The 15,500-nt window shown below is 44.6% G+C and overlaps 1 protein-coding gene across 1 annotated transcript in view; it reads right to left on the bottom strand.

Moving 5' to 3' along the window:
• UQCC1 (ubiquinol-cytochrome c reductase complex assembly factor 1) overlaps positions 1-15,500 on the bottom strand; it is a 255,738-nt gene that overhangs the window by 209,897 nt on the left and 30,341 nt on the right. Inside the window, exon 2 of the mRNA XM_068263909.1 lies at positions 4,352-4,453. Within this exon, the coding sequence (XP_068120010.1) occupies positions 4,352-4,453 (102 nt within the window). The remainder of the gene's footprint in view (positions 1-4,351; positions 4,454-15,500) is intronic.

Here is a 15,500-nt window from a genome sequence, read left to right as displayed (position 1 = left end):
CAGAGCGGTTTGCCAGGCGTTTTTTGTTACAGTAGCTGTTCAGTAACAGCTTTACTGTAACAATACATGAAATCTACTATACCAAAACCGCTACACAAAACCGCAAAACGCTAGCTGAAACGCTGCAGAAAAAGAAGAAAAAGCGTTTAAAAATCTGCTAGCATTTTGCGGATCTGCTAGCGGTTTTTGGTGTGCACTAGGCCTAAAGCCCCATGGGGATTGGCTGCTGTTCTGCAATTTGTACAGGATAGTACCCCCAAGCTTCCAGCCTGCCCTCCCCCTTTCCTGGTGGAGGCTTGAAGGAGTGGGGCCTGGTCTGCAGATCTCTGCTTGCCCAATGTAGTTACACCCCTGCAAGATTTTTTTCTATACACATAAATTATTTGCAACTAATGTAAGTATACTGCTAGCAGAGGGGTAGTTTCATGATCATTAAAAAGGCAACCTGAACCAAGTAAAGTTATTTAAAAAGCTCACCATTTTCTTCTAACAATGAGTGCTTCCAATTCTGACAAGATTTTATCAGAACTGAAATAGATCAGTTGCTGTCGGTTACAACTGAAAGGACAACTTATGTGCAAGGTAATGTCCATGTTTGAATATGGCTCACGTGGGCGATATTACAGTTTAACAATGCACTGACCTAGAAGCTGTTACCGGGTCATCGCTATTTTTAAAATAAAGGTCGGAGAGTTTGATCGATCACAGTGAACAAACAGGATGTGGTAGACAAGAAAGGGATTGATAAGTAGACTACACGGGAGGTATGCATGAGGTCTGTTTATTTTGACTTGTAAAGGACGACTGGAGAGAGAGGGCTATGGAGGCTGTCATATGTTTTTCCTCACAAGCAATACCAGTTGCCTGGCTATCCTGCTGGTCCCTCTGCCTCTAATACTTTCAGCTATAGACCCTGAACAAGCATGCAGCAGATCAGGTGCTGGACATTATTGTCAGACCTGACAAGATTAGCTGCATGCTTGTTTCTGGTTAGATTCAAACACTATGGCAGTCAAATAGATCAGCAGGGCTGCCAGGCAACTGGTATTGTTTAAATATAGCAGTCTCCATGCTTCTCACTTCAGTTGTCCTTTAATTTTCAGTTCAGGTTTGCTTTAACACAGACATCAGTATTAGAACTCCACTGTACACAGAGTACAGCCACATCAAGCCTGACCATCACTGGGACTTAATAAGACACTGAAGTCTCTTAAAAATCCTCGTTTTATTACAAAATCCTGTTTAACATTTTAGCCCTAACTAAACCGCCGCATCCCAGCCGCTGTACACTAACTAAATCCCCCCAAACTCCCTGGGAGCAATCCGGGCAGCGCTTCCGTGAGAGGCAGAGCTATGAGCTGCAGCTCTGCCTCTCAGCCCGGATCGCCGCCTCTCCCCCGCCCCTCTCAGTCTTCCTTCACTGAGAGGGGCGGGGGAGAGGCGGAGATCCGCTGCCGATAGATGCGAATGGAGGCAGAGCTGCGGCTCATAGCTCTGCCTCCTCCAGCAGCAAAATCCACGACCAAGAAAGTCGTGGATTTTGCAGGGGAGAGGGAGGGCGAGTTTGGGGGGGATTTAGATAGATTACAGCCGTGGGGATGCGGCGATTTAGGTAGGGCTATGATGTTAAACAGAATTTTGTAATAAAAAAAGGATTTTTAAGAGACTTCAGAGTCTCTTTAAAGGGAACCTGAAGCGAGTAATATTTAAAATAAAAACGTGATGTAGCTGCAAATGAACATTACAGAGTTACCTCACCATCAGTTCCTCTCAGAAGCTCACCATTTTCTTCTTACAGAGATCCCTTCCAGTTCTGACAATATTTTGTCAGAACTGAAAAATATCAGTTGCTGTCAGTTACAAATGAATATGCAAGGTAAAGTCCACGTTTCCCTATGGCTCAAGTGGGTGATACTACAGTTTAGCAGTGTGCTGACCAGGAAGCGGTTATAGGGTAATGGCCATTTTTAAAATGGAGGACAGAGAATTCCATTGATCACAGTGGAAAAATGGGACGCAGGAGAGGAGAAAGCGATTGAGGAGTAGACTACACAGGAGGTAAGTATGACCTGTGTATGGTTATTTTGACTTTTTAATTTTTAGTTCAGGTTCTCTTTAAAGAACACCTGGAAAGAGAGGATGTGGAAGCTGCCATATTTTTTCCTCTTATAACCAATTCTAGTAGCCTGGTAGTCTGCTGATCTTTTATGCATACCCAATGGTAGAATATCAGTACTTATAGTTATTCTACTAGGAAGACTGGATAGTGTACTGGTTAAGGGCTCTGCCTTTGACATGGGAGACCAGGGTTCGAATCCTGGATAGGTCAAGTACCTATTCAGTAAGGAGTTCAAGGCAAGACTCCCTAACACTGCAGGGTGGCCTCTTGAGCGCGCCCCAGTGGCTGCAGCTCTTGAGCGCTTTGAGTCCGACAGGAGAAAAGCGCTATACAAATGTTCGGATTATTATGTTCGGATTATTAAGACAAATTCTTAGGGCCGTTTCCACTTGTGCGAATCTGCATGCGTTTTCTGCATGCAGATTCGCATAACCAATACAAGTAGATGGGCCTGTTTTCACTTGTCGGAAATCCTGTGCGGTTTTGCGTGCAGTAAAAATCTGCACGGCAGAGCCATCAGAATTGATTCGCATACAATGTATTTAATAGGAAATTCGCATGCGTTCTCATATGCGAATTTCACTACGAATTTGTGGACGTTTTCGCATAAAATCAATGTAAAAGCACAAAGGCACTGACATGGTTAAATTCGCATACTTACTAACATATGCGAAAATGTACGCAAATTTGCAGTAAAATTCGCATTCAAATTTTTTTCCGCGTTTTCCTCTACTAATTGACACCGCACAAGTGGAAACGGGCCCTTAAACGGCTTGATGCTATATACTGAAGAAATGTAAACGGCCTGTATTTTAATTGGCCATGTTGTCCATGATATAAAGCAATTTTTTTTTTTTAATTCACAACAAAAATGAGCCCAGATTAATAAATGGTTACTATAGCATCAAGGTGTTACCGTATTTTTCGGACTATAAGACGCTCCTGACCATAAGACGCACCTAGGTTTAGAGGACAAAACCAGGGGGAAAATGCATATATACTAAACTTGGTGCATCCATGGTGAAGGGGCATCTTGTGGATTATGCCCCCTTTGTATCTCATGCCCCCTTGTACCTCTTGTGTCTCCCTGTGTCCAACTTTGTACCTCTTTGTGTCCTCCTCTACATGGGCCCACTACAGGAAGCCTCCGATAGTGCGGAGGATTAGAGGTTTCTATTGGCAGACGCTCACAAGTCAGGAATGCCCTGCATTTGGACTATAAGACGCAGTGACTTTTTCCCCCTGCTTTTGGGGGAGAAAAAGTGAGTCTTATAGTCCAAAAAATACAGTAAACGTCTGGCTGAGACAGAGCCTCCAATATTGCTCAATCACCGTCCTCTTTGTCCAACAGGTCACAAGGCTCCAAATGAAAAAAAAGGCACACTAAAGTGAGAGTGCAGTAAAACCCCCAAAACATCCAGCGATATCCAGCAGCACATTACAAAATGGTTTGATTTATATATATATTTAATGGCTTAGCAGTTTTTACCACCACATTTTCATTTCATCAGTTAATTAACTTTATTGATTTATATTAGAAACACTGGGCCATATGTCTATTAACTGGTTGCCGACTGCGTCACGCCAACGGGCGTGGCTGCGGCGGCAGCCCCAGGACCGCCTAACGCAGATTGGCGTAAAGTCCTGGGGCTTTGTTTTGCAGGAGATTGCGCACATCTCCTGCTTGGTAGGCTCCGCCTTCAGTCTTCCAACAGCAATCGTCGCTCCGAGACTGTTAGACGGCAAAACCGTCGCCCATGACACGGCTGTCCCCCGGGTGGCAAGACAGCGATCCGCTGTCATAGGTTGAAGCTTATGACAGCTGATCGCTATGATTGGCTGGCTCTGGGACAAAGGGAGGGGAAGGGAAGGGAAGGGGGGGGGGAAATGTTAAAATAAATAAAATAAATAAATAGAATAAAAAATAAACAAACATCTGGGGGCTGTCAAACCTCACCAACAGAGAGCTCTGTTGTGTGCCGAGTTGTGCGGCCCTGCAACTTAGCCTTAAAGCTGCAGTGGCCTTTTTCCCAAAAAATGGCCCCGTCTTTGGGGGTGAGGGGGGGGGGTTGGGTTAAGGCCTGTGGTCCTGAAGTGGTTAAGTCACCCACCCAGTGGCATAGCTAGGTAGCTGTGGGCCCTGGTGCAAGTTTTACATGGGCCCCCCCAAGTGCTATATACATATCAGACAAGTTGGCTTGAAAAACATCCACACGACAATTACACACTTACCTGGTTTCTGTTTTTACATGTCCTATGCCACTGGCTCTGCGCCGTAATGGGATATAATACACTGCAAGCTGTGATTTGTGAACTTATTCGAAGCTGCAAAATCTGAAAAACAGAAAATATAACAGGTCACCCCCTTATTTAAAAAAAAAAAAAAAAAAAAAAAAAAAAAAAAAGAAAACAGAAGCTTTACCATCTTGTTAAGATGTACCCAACATTAAAGCTTCTCTACTTACATGGGGCTTCCCCCAGCCCCCTTAAGGCTGTGGGCTCCCTCATCTCCCAGGGCCATGTCGATCCTCCGCTGGCCATCCCGGTATATTTAGTCAGTGGGGGCAAGCCCAACCACCCGTTCCCACCCCCCCTGGAGTCATGTTTTGCATGCTGCGCAGGTGCAGCATGAGGGGGGGGGGGGGTAGGCGACAGAACAAATATACCGGGATTGCCAGCAGGGGATCGAAGTGGCCTGGGAGGTGGCAAGGGAGCCCATGGCCTGAAGGGGGCTGTAGGGAGCCACAGGTATCCTATTTTTCTGACTATAAGACGCTCTGGACTATAAGACACACCTAGGTTTAGAGGACAAAATTCAGAAAGAAAAAAAAAAAAACTAAACCTGGTGCGTCCATGGGTGTCTTATGGACCCTCTCCCCACCCCCAATTATTATGTTCCCCTTGCGCATCGTGTCCCCCTGCATCCTTTACCATGTACTCCTCTGGTCCACCTGTGTCCTCCTCTGCTGCATGTGTCCTGCTGTGTGTCCTTCCTTGCCCCCTGTTCTTTTCCTGGACGATAATACGTACATTGTGGTGCCGCTCCTGTCCGGTGGTGCGGAGGCTAAACAATTCTTTAGTGAAGCCATCCAGGAATCAGGTGAGGAGTGCTGCCCCAGAACCGCTAATCACTACTGCCCTGCTCCTTTTTCTAATAAGTCGATTGTCTCGGAGGCGGGACCACAGCTTCATCATGAATTACTTGCTCCAATGACGGAGCCGTGGTCCTGCATACAAGACCATTGGCTCCTATTAGAAAATGGAGCAGAGCAGTGGGCAGTTGTGATTGGCGGGGGGTGCCCGAGGACACAGGGGGCAAGGAATGGACAGACGACACGGGGCAAGGAATGTACAGGGAATGGGGGGGGGGGGGTATGTATGTAAGCAGGAAGGAGGAGACATTTCGGACTATAAGACACACTGACTTTTCCCCCCCACACTTTTGGAGGAGAAAAAGTAGTGTATATATATATATATATATATATATATATATATATATATATATATATATATATATATATATATATATATATATATATATATATATATATATATATATATATATATATATATATATATATATATATATATATATATATATATATATATATATATATATATATATATATATATATACATACATACATACATACATACATACATACATACATACAGTATAAATGGTTTCATTTTATTCAGGTTTCCTTAAAAAGGTAACAGGATGCAGGTGGCTTGTCCTCACCAGGATTGGACAACTTAAAGGAGAACTGTAGTGAAAGGTATATGGAGGCTGCTATATTTATTTCCATTTAAGCAATACCAGTTACCTGGCTATCCTGCTGATGCTCTGCCTCCCATACTTTCAGCCATAGCCCCTGAACAAGCATGCAGCAGATCAGGTTTTCTGACAATTTTGACAGATATGACAAGATTAGCTGCATGCTTGTTTCTGGTGTGATTCGGCCACTACTTTAGATAAAATAGATTAGCAGGACTGCCAGGCAAGGCAACTGGTATTGCTTAAAAGGAAATAAATATGGCAGCCTCCATATACCTCTCACTACAGTTCTCCTTTAAGTGATGAAGGAAACCTTGATTGGCTGTTAAAGTGACTGCAATTAGTAAACGACTGTTTGTGCTATTTCATGCTGGATTCATTTAAAAAATGCTCACAATGAAATGCAGAATATAAAAATATTGGTTTAGTAAAATTTTCTTTGAGGAGGGGCTCCCATGTAAAGTAGTGCTACCATACTGCTCACAAAGTGGCTTTATCAGGGTTTTTACCCATGTACTATCTTGCAGTATTCTCCTTTGGTAAAGTCCAGTGACGCCCAGTGCCTCGATGGAGTGCCTTCCAGTGGGCGAGGGTAAAAGGGGGAAGGAAGTGGCGAAGCAGGTGGTTTCGGCGCATAGCAAGGGTAATCGGAGATCTGGGGATCTCTGGTCCCCAAATTAATTCTCCCTCCAAGTTGCTGCGACTTGGAGGGGGGATAATATTTAGGGGTGGCTGGATGGTGTATGTGGTTAAGGGCTCTGCCTCTGACACAGGAGACCAGGGTTCGAATCTCGGCTCTGCCTGTTCAGTAAGCCAGCACCTATTCAGTAGGAGATTTTAGGCAAGTCTCCCTAACACTGCTACTGCCTATAGAGCGTGCCCTAGTGGCTGCAGCTCTGGCGCTTTGAGTCCGCCAGGAGAAAAGCACGATATAAATGTTATTTGCCTTGTCTATTTGTCTAGTGCAGCTGGGAATTTCAGCAGCAGCAGGGTGAGCAATCATTCGGCTCGCCCTGCGTCCAGCTCACCAGCCACATACCAATAGGTACGCAGGGGTGGGGGTGTGTTGGGTGGCGAAGTATTGTTGCTGAAAAATGTGGTGCACACCAGATTATTAACGGACCTCAGCAGACCTTGGTAGGACAACTCTACACACACTACATAGTCAGCCAGCTGGCCACCTCTATTGCGAACAGTATGGTGTGTGTACAGAGCTGTAGCTAACACTGTTACTTTAGAGGGGGGAGGGGAAGGGCATCGGTGTTTTTTTTTTTTTTTTTTTTTTTAGCAGTGGCAGAGAGCAGTTTACTTTGTTATGTGGGCTAGAATCTGAAAAATATGAAGTAAATAAAAAAAAACAAAAAAACGAATCAACAGGATTACCAAGAGGTGGTTCTGCTGTAGAAGAGAGCATTTGGGCACCTCTAAGCACCATAAAACAGAAATGGTCAATGCAAAAAAGGGACAAGGAACAGTAGAATGCAACCTGGACAACTAACAAGTGTAACCACTATAGTGCCATCTACTGTCCGTTTAGTTTAGTTTATCCAGCAAAAGCTGATAAAGGAACAGCTACTGTTCTATTTTAACGTTTATGGGCTCATAATTTTTTTTTTATTTTTTTTTTTCACAAACTGGCCATAATTTTTACACAGTCCAAAAAAGTCTGGATAGTTGGTATCCCTTACCCCAGCAAACAAATTCAGCTAGGACCTCTGTGTTTATGTGCAGGCTGTTTACAAGGACAGCATAGTAAAGTAGTAGTATTATATAAAAAAAAAAGGCCCACCACATTAAATAACGGGCGATAGGCCAATGAAGCCGTCTTGACAACCCCGCAATGCGCAGGAATTGCAAACTGTGCATACCCGCAATGCATGGCACGCAACCCGCATTCAGGTGCCCATCCATGACTGTTGCGCGAAGTCCACCCGCATGCCACACATATATAAGCCAGGCGCAACAAACGCATGGACACAGGACGCAGGCACAGGAAATTATATAGGATGTACAACTGTCTTTTAATATGCATGTTGAGAGCAGCTGTGCTACAAGTGCAGAGAACTGGAACTAATGTAGCACGCACACATAGAACATGCTTTATCACTCTCTAGTCTTGGTTGATCTTGGCCTAGGACATTAGCTGTGAAGCAAAATAGCTTAAGGCACAAGCTTGCATGTTCAAATTGACACGTTTCTCAGAAATGTCAGGAGTTTTTCACACCTAGCTAAATTATTTATCAGTAGTAGGCTGAACATGACCAAAGGATACCACAACTTAATTAAAAATGCTTTGTACTGAGAAAACGTGTTATGAATAATGATGGCAAGCAGATGATATAATGGTTGCTGACAGAACAGAGGACAGGTTATGCTTTGTTTACAGACTGTGCTATGTACATAATGGCTGCCTCCATGTCTGAATGTGCATCGGCTACTGTTTTGACACCTGGAATGTCTCTAGTATAATAACAATTAAGTTACACTTTACATAGACAGAATGGTATACCTCCAAATATCAATAGGGTCCTCCTATTCCCGATGCCATATGCTGTCTAGGGCAAATGTGGAAACTGGTAACCTGGCTTCCATGGTTTAATGGTTGTTGCCTAAGGGCTCTTTCCCACTAAGACGTTGCGTTTGATCGACGTTAAGGTCGCATAACGTGCCCCTAACACAACGCATGTGAGCTTTGAAGTTGGACATTATATAGAGCCGCGTTATGCGTCTCTTGATGCGTCCATGATGCGTACTTTTTGACGCATACTATCGGACGGAAACAGCGCGTGTTAAGAAATCAAGAGAAAAACAGACGAGCACCATCAACCATATTGAATAAACAAGGCCAATTGATATGCTAATCTTATTATTAATGATGTGTGCAGAAAGGCCAATAAATCAATATACTGCACTGGGAGAACAAGAATTGGCCCTACAAAACCACACCACACAATGTGTAGAAAAGTACAAATTAGCCTTTATTGAACCATACAATTAATAAAACCATAAAAACAGGAGCACAATATAAATAATGAGGCCCTCAGTAAACAACATTGTCAATCATGAACATGTGAATACACATAAATTTAATGAACTGTACCGCAATCTACACCGGCAACCTATACATGAAAGAGTGAAGAAAGAAACCAGAATGCACCAAAAGTACAGCTGAACACCCCGTAAGGAATGAACAGGTTGAAAATGGGTGTGAAATGGGGATGTAAATATCTATCCCCTGTGCCAAATCGGTCTAGCAAATAGTGGGGAAAGCAGGAGGCTTGTGCCCAACATGTGGAGGTGCCAAATGGCTTGTGTGTGCTGGGAAGAGGAGCTTCAGATGAAGCAATAGAAGACAGTGTGCCTGCGGGAGCCAAATATGACTCCCAAAGTGTGGAGAGTGTAGTGAGTAAGGCTGTGAGCCCAGAGTCATGGAATCCGTGTGGTGAAGTGCACGGAGAGAGAGAGCGCTTACCGGTGGAGCGGAACAGGAGGGCGCATGTGCTGGAGCCTTGGCGCACACACGCCATTTGGCACCTCCACACGTTGGGCACAAGCCTCCTGCTTTCCCCACTATTTGATGTTTGATATTTACATCCCCCATTTTCACACCTATTTTCAACCTGTTCATTCCTTACGGGGTTCAGCTGTACTTTTGGTGCATTCTGGTTTCTTTCTTCACTCTTTCATGTATAGGTTGCCGGTGTAGATTGCGGTACAGTTCATTACATTTATGTGTATTATTGACAATGTTGTTTACTGAGGGCCTCATTTATATTGTTTTTATGGTTTTATTAGTTGTATGGTTCAATAAAGGCTAATTTGTACGTTTCTACACATTGTGTGGTGCGGTTTTGCAGGGCCAATTCTTGTTCTCCCAGTGCGGAAACGGTGCATGTGGCAAAAGACTGGAGACCACGTGATCGGAACACTCCCACAGTGCAGTGAATATTAATTAGCCATGTGGCTACTCACAATACACATCACTGAGCATGTGCAAACAGTCTAAGGTGGCTAAAACCGCATATAACGCACATCATGCTGCACTTTCATTGAACGTGCAGCGTTATACTGTAACGCAACGTGGGCACTGTGAACAGCCCATTGATTTTTCATTACTGTGAGTTGGGCTGCATTACAGGCTGCTCTAACGTGCGCCTGTAACGTCCCACTGTGAAAGCAGCCTTAATGGACACCTGAAGTGAAAGAAGTATAGAGGCTGCCATAATTATTTCCTATTAAACAAAGCACATTGCCTGGCTGCACTACTGATCCTCTGCCTCTATTACTTTTAGCCATAGACCCTCAACAAGCTTGCAGATCAGAAGCTCTGACTGAAGTCTGACTGGATTAGCTGAATGCTTGTTTTAAGGGGCCCATACACTTATACTATTTCCCGCCGATATACAGCAGATTCGATCACTGTGATCGAATCTGCTGTGAAATCGTTGCGCAAACGCCGACCGAACAATTGATTTCTGTCCGAAATCGATCGCTCCCGTCGATCTGTCCGCACGGAAGATTTTGTTCGATCGCCGGCGGGTCAGGAGTGCATCGATAGCAGCGTTCGAATATTCGACGACCGACGCTAGCGGCAATACATTTACCTGATCCGGACGGCGCATATTCCCTCTGTACCTGCTGCTCCTTCTCCGCTGGGCTCCGGCAGGCTTCACTTCTTCCTGTCCCGACAGGAAGTTTAAACAGTAGAGCGCCCTCTACTGTTCAAACTTCCACAGACAGGAAGTACAGTGAAGCTGCAGCCCAGAGCGGAGAAGAAGGCAGCGGAGACCGGGGGACTCGCGCCAGCCGGATCAGGTAATGTATGCAGGGGGGGGGGGGGGGGGGGGGGGGGGGAAGAGGCAGCTCCACAGATGGTGAATCGATTTCATGCTGAAATCGATTTACAATCTGTTTGCAGTAAAGGCAGCCATACGATCCCTCTCTGATCTGATTCGATCAGAGAGGGATCTATCTGTTGGTCGATTTGATGGAAAATCTAACAGTGTATGGCCACCTTTAGGATGAGATTCAGATACTAGTGATGCATGAAAGAATGGAAGGCAACTGGTATTGTTTAAAAGTAAATCCATTTGGCAGCCTTCATAATAAACATCTCACTTCAAGTGTCCTTAATGCTGTGGCATAGGCCATTATATGACAATATTTTTATTAGGAGATTCTACATCCCAGGTTTTGCATTCAACCCCTCTTGAAAAAGTGAATAGCGTTTCACAAAACACATTGGAATAAAGTGACTGTGCTGCTTAAGGCTGTAGAAATAAAATGGAAATCCTATTGCAAAGCAATAGGATCCGTTCACATTAGTCTATTCGGTCCATTGGAGGATCCTGTACGACTTTTCTGGATCGGCCGTAAGAAGTGGGCGACAATGGAATCAAAGTTAGCCCATCGTCACTAGACTGGTCACCATGTACAATTCACACATTCTCACTCGGGTCCTCTACCACTGCTTGGCTCACTGTACAGAAGCAGCGCTGGTATACAGATTCAAGAGTCCCACCAGAAGCATCAGGCTACAATTGGGTCGCAATAGAACAATGGGAATCCTTAGTCCAAAGGGAGGATTCTCATTGGTTTACTGAGTGGTGGACCAATAAAGATCCTCCGTGGTACTCAGGGAGGTTTCCTATTTCGTCCATGCAGAGGACCAGAGTATCGGTGGAGGAATACGAATGTGTCTTGTATTGAGTGGGTGCAACACAAAAACGGAACGGAAAAGCTGGATGAAAATCTGATGGTCCACAAACTAGTCAATAAAATACAGATCAGTTTTTTCATCCAGTACAGTGTGACCCAGCTTACATCTCTTTTTTGTGGCATTAAAACATCTGGTATACACACACTATTTGATTATGTCTGTTAATGCTTTGGTTAGCCATCTATGGATAGGCACCATTGGTGTAAAAAATAGATCGATATATTTTTTTTATGTATTAGAAGGAGCTGCACTCTGTGTAGGTAAAGGAAGAGCTGAGAGCAGATGACAGGATGACACAGATCGGTGGACTTCGACGAAGAGAGACGCTGCTACCACTGAGCCTATACTTTGCATTGTATGCTTATTATATGTGTGCAGGAAGAGATTCCGGGCACTAGAATGAGCGCTTAACACTGGTGACAGGAGGCGGCACATAACTGGATTTCGGCGGAGGAGACCATTCTACCGCTGCTGCACCCATACTTTGCTGGGAGAACACAGGACAGCGCAGAAATAAAGGTGGGGCTTCTGCTGGACTTGGGCCCTGTCACAGAGCCCCTAGTGGCCGGAACGCAAATTGCCTTCCAATCGGTTTCAGCACACAGACCATGCAAGCTGTGGTCGTGATCGGTGCGCAGAAACCGCTGGAACTTGGGCAGCAGACCGACTAGAATGGAGCCTGTGAGTTACGGCAATTACAAATTACACACTATTTCAGGGTATAACTGCCACCACCTCTGTTTCCTGAGACAGAGGAACTCACTGGCTGTCTGAGCCTAGATCTACAAATAAAAACGGTTAAAACACACTCTATTCTGTCTAGCTAGCAACAATACAATAGTAGCGTCTCTTCAGAGACTCGGGTTCAGTTTCTGTGTATGGCTGAATAATAGGGTAGCGGAGTAAATAAACTGACGTTAGCGTCGGTTTATTGAAAAGCAATATAAATAATTAATAAAAACAGAAAATCATTAAAATCAACAATTATGGAAACATTAATAGCCAGTATGAAAATAAAAAGGGAAAAAATACTTCGTTCGTGGAAAGATGTCTGTTCTGGGAAAACTTGTAAAGTTCCTTGTTCCAGTTCAGTTCAAAGTCCAAACAAACCAGGGGCCAGCATGGCCTCAAGCTGGCAAGGATATAATCAGGATGATGTTCAAAGTGGAGGACACTGAGTTTGGTTCCTCTGCCATTCTTATGCCCCTGATCCAGTAGGAGGGAGTGAAGGCGGGAGCCACACACCCCCTTAGAATATGAGAGGAGTCCTCCCCTAGTCCAGGAGACCAGAAATCATATCTAACCATATATGGGCTCTATCTCACAGAACCGTACAGGTCAGGGCAGATTTACTAACATTTTCAGATCCGTCCCGATTTACCCAGCGCCCTGATATCAGACATGAAGGGTGGGACTCCTGTGGTATCATCAGGGCACTTTCGAACTGCCTAACTGGCAGTCTTTAGCTCAGAATGCTCTGAAACTTTCTCAGAACCAGCGCCAGACAGGGCCCAGCATGCTCTGTTAGTTTGGAGGGTCTGCCAGCCTGGCAATACAGGAAATATGACACATATAGCAGTTTATGGAATATTATATACATCTGGGATTTACAGCAGGTCATTCCCAGGCGAAGGCCCCTTTGAAGCCCGGGGCAGCAAGCTACGTGTCAGCTCCCCTGCTGGGATTGCAGCCAGAGAGTCTGACTTTTTCCCAAATAAATTGGTTCTGTCATGCTGCTTATCAACTTCATCTGATGGATGGGCCATTAGCACAGCTGGGTGCCGGGGACACTCTGCAGCAGGCTCCTGCCTTCTGGTGGAAGGCAAGAGATAAAAAAAACAACAGTCTTTTAAACTAAGAAATGTCAGTCTCTGATCGCTGCAATGACTGGCAAATCTAACCACGAACCGATCAGGGAATCGATTTTCCGGATCCTTCCGATTCGTCTGCGTTTCTCACAGCTGTTCCGTGACAGGCCCTAATTCTCAGCCCTGGACTATCCCTTGCAAATTGCGAGGTATGCAGTCCTGAGCACATGCTACCACCTTTCTGCACAATTGTTCTTACGCATGCACAACTTGACTGGTCTCGTTATCATGCTTGAGGTACAGAAATTCAGCCAAAGGTTTTCAAAGAATACCACTTCTCCCCAGACTCTTCCATACTGCAGATGGGTGTACCACAGTCCTGGTGTTACATCTGGAAGCACCGTAAAATTTCTTCCAAATGACAATGAAGAAAGATGGAGGCACAGTTGAAGCAAATAGAAATACCTTTTAATCTACGGTGTGCTGACACGCGGGGTTACAGTGGGGGTGAGGGGATGCCTGACAGCTGTTTCGCTAAAAAAGCTTCCTCAGAGGCAAAAATTGGGAACCTTCTTGACCTCTTTGTCTGATAGTCAGTTAAGGTCTTGCTCAATAACCTTCACCCCCACTGTTTTGCTGGAACTTGAGATGGACCCACTTGCTGTGTCAGTGAAGAACGTCTCCCAGTCCGACCTGCCAGCTTGAAGGCGCTTGGTTCTGGAAATGGCGTCCACAGACGTACCAGATGCCTCTGTAGGCTGGTCTTCCACCTCTTGCATCTGTGCACAGAAAAATCAGCTGATAATCTTGTATAGGGGAGAGACAGGCTGGCACTAGATGTGGGTGGGTGGACAATGGGTTCACCGGATTACGTACTCCATGTTCAGCGTGCTCTCCAGAGCATACACTTTTGCAAATGACAATGAAGAAAGATGGAGGCACAGTTGAAGCAAATAGAAATACCTTTTAATCCACGGTGTGCTGACACGCGGGGTTACAGTGGGGGTGAGGGGATGCCTGACAGCTGTTTCGCTAAAAAAGCTTCCTCAGAGGCAAAAATTGGGAACCTGGGTTTCCCAATTTTTGCCTCTGAGGAAGCTTTTTTAGCGAAACAGCTGTCAGGCATCCCCTCACCCCCACTGTAACCCCGCGTGTCAGCGTACCGTGGATTAAAAGGTATTTCTATTTGCTTCAACTGTGCCTCCATCTTTCTTCATTGTCATTTGCAAAAGTGTATGCTCTGGAGAGCACGCTGAACATGGAGTACGTAATCCGGTGAACCCATTGTCCACCCACATCTAGTGCCAGCCTGTCTCTCCCCTATGCAAAGTAAAATTTCTTCCGTGTGTCTTGTCACTATGCTCAAATTGTCACTGTGTAACAAATCTTTTATATTACGCTTACTTCACCCGGTTTCATAGCTTCTACATAACCGATTTAACAATGGCGTCTTATGTTTCTATAGCTGTTAGTGTACACACGTACCTTGACCTATACACCTGCATCTACATACAACCATCAATGCAACATCCATTTGTTTGATATTGCCTGTTTTAATTCACTACTAGTTAACTACTGAATACTTATCTGTACAGACAGGTTTTCCAAATCACATATTAAGTTGCCTGTTCTTGCTGTATAGATAAAGGATACAGTGTCTACGAATCAAGATCTGACTGAGCAGGAATTATCATAATCGCAGGTTGTTACTCTAAAGCGGTGAGATATTTGAAAAATATCCTGAAGCACATTACTTTCCATCTGATAAAATAGGTGAATTAAAACATGCCTTAAGTGATTTGTCCGTGATTAAATAACCATGTGAAAATATAGTAATACTACCTAGAACTTGCCCATAATCACTTTAGTTTGAGTTTTTTCCATTTTAACCACTTAAGGACTGCAGTCATAAAACCCCTTAAGGACCAGAGCCTTTTTTTCCATTCGGACCACTGCAGCTTTCACGGTTTATTGCTCAGTCATACAACCTACCACCTAAATGAATTCTACCTCCTTTTCTTGTCACTAATACAGCTTTCTTTCGGTGCTATTTGATTGCTGCTGCGAGTTTTAGTT

Source organism: Hyperolius riggenbachi, chromosome 12, assembly GCF_040937935.1.
Source record: "Hyperolius riggenbachi isolate aHypRig1 chromosome 12, aHypRig1.pri, whole genome shotgun sequence".
Lineage (NCBI taxonomy): Eukaryota > Metazoa > Chordata > Amphibia > Anura > Hyperoliidae > Hyperolius > Hyperolius riggenbachi.
Note: the sequence above shows the minus strand (reverse complement) of the source record. Positions and strands in the feature narration are given on the sequence as shown.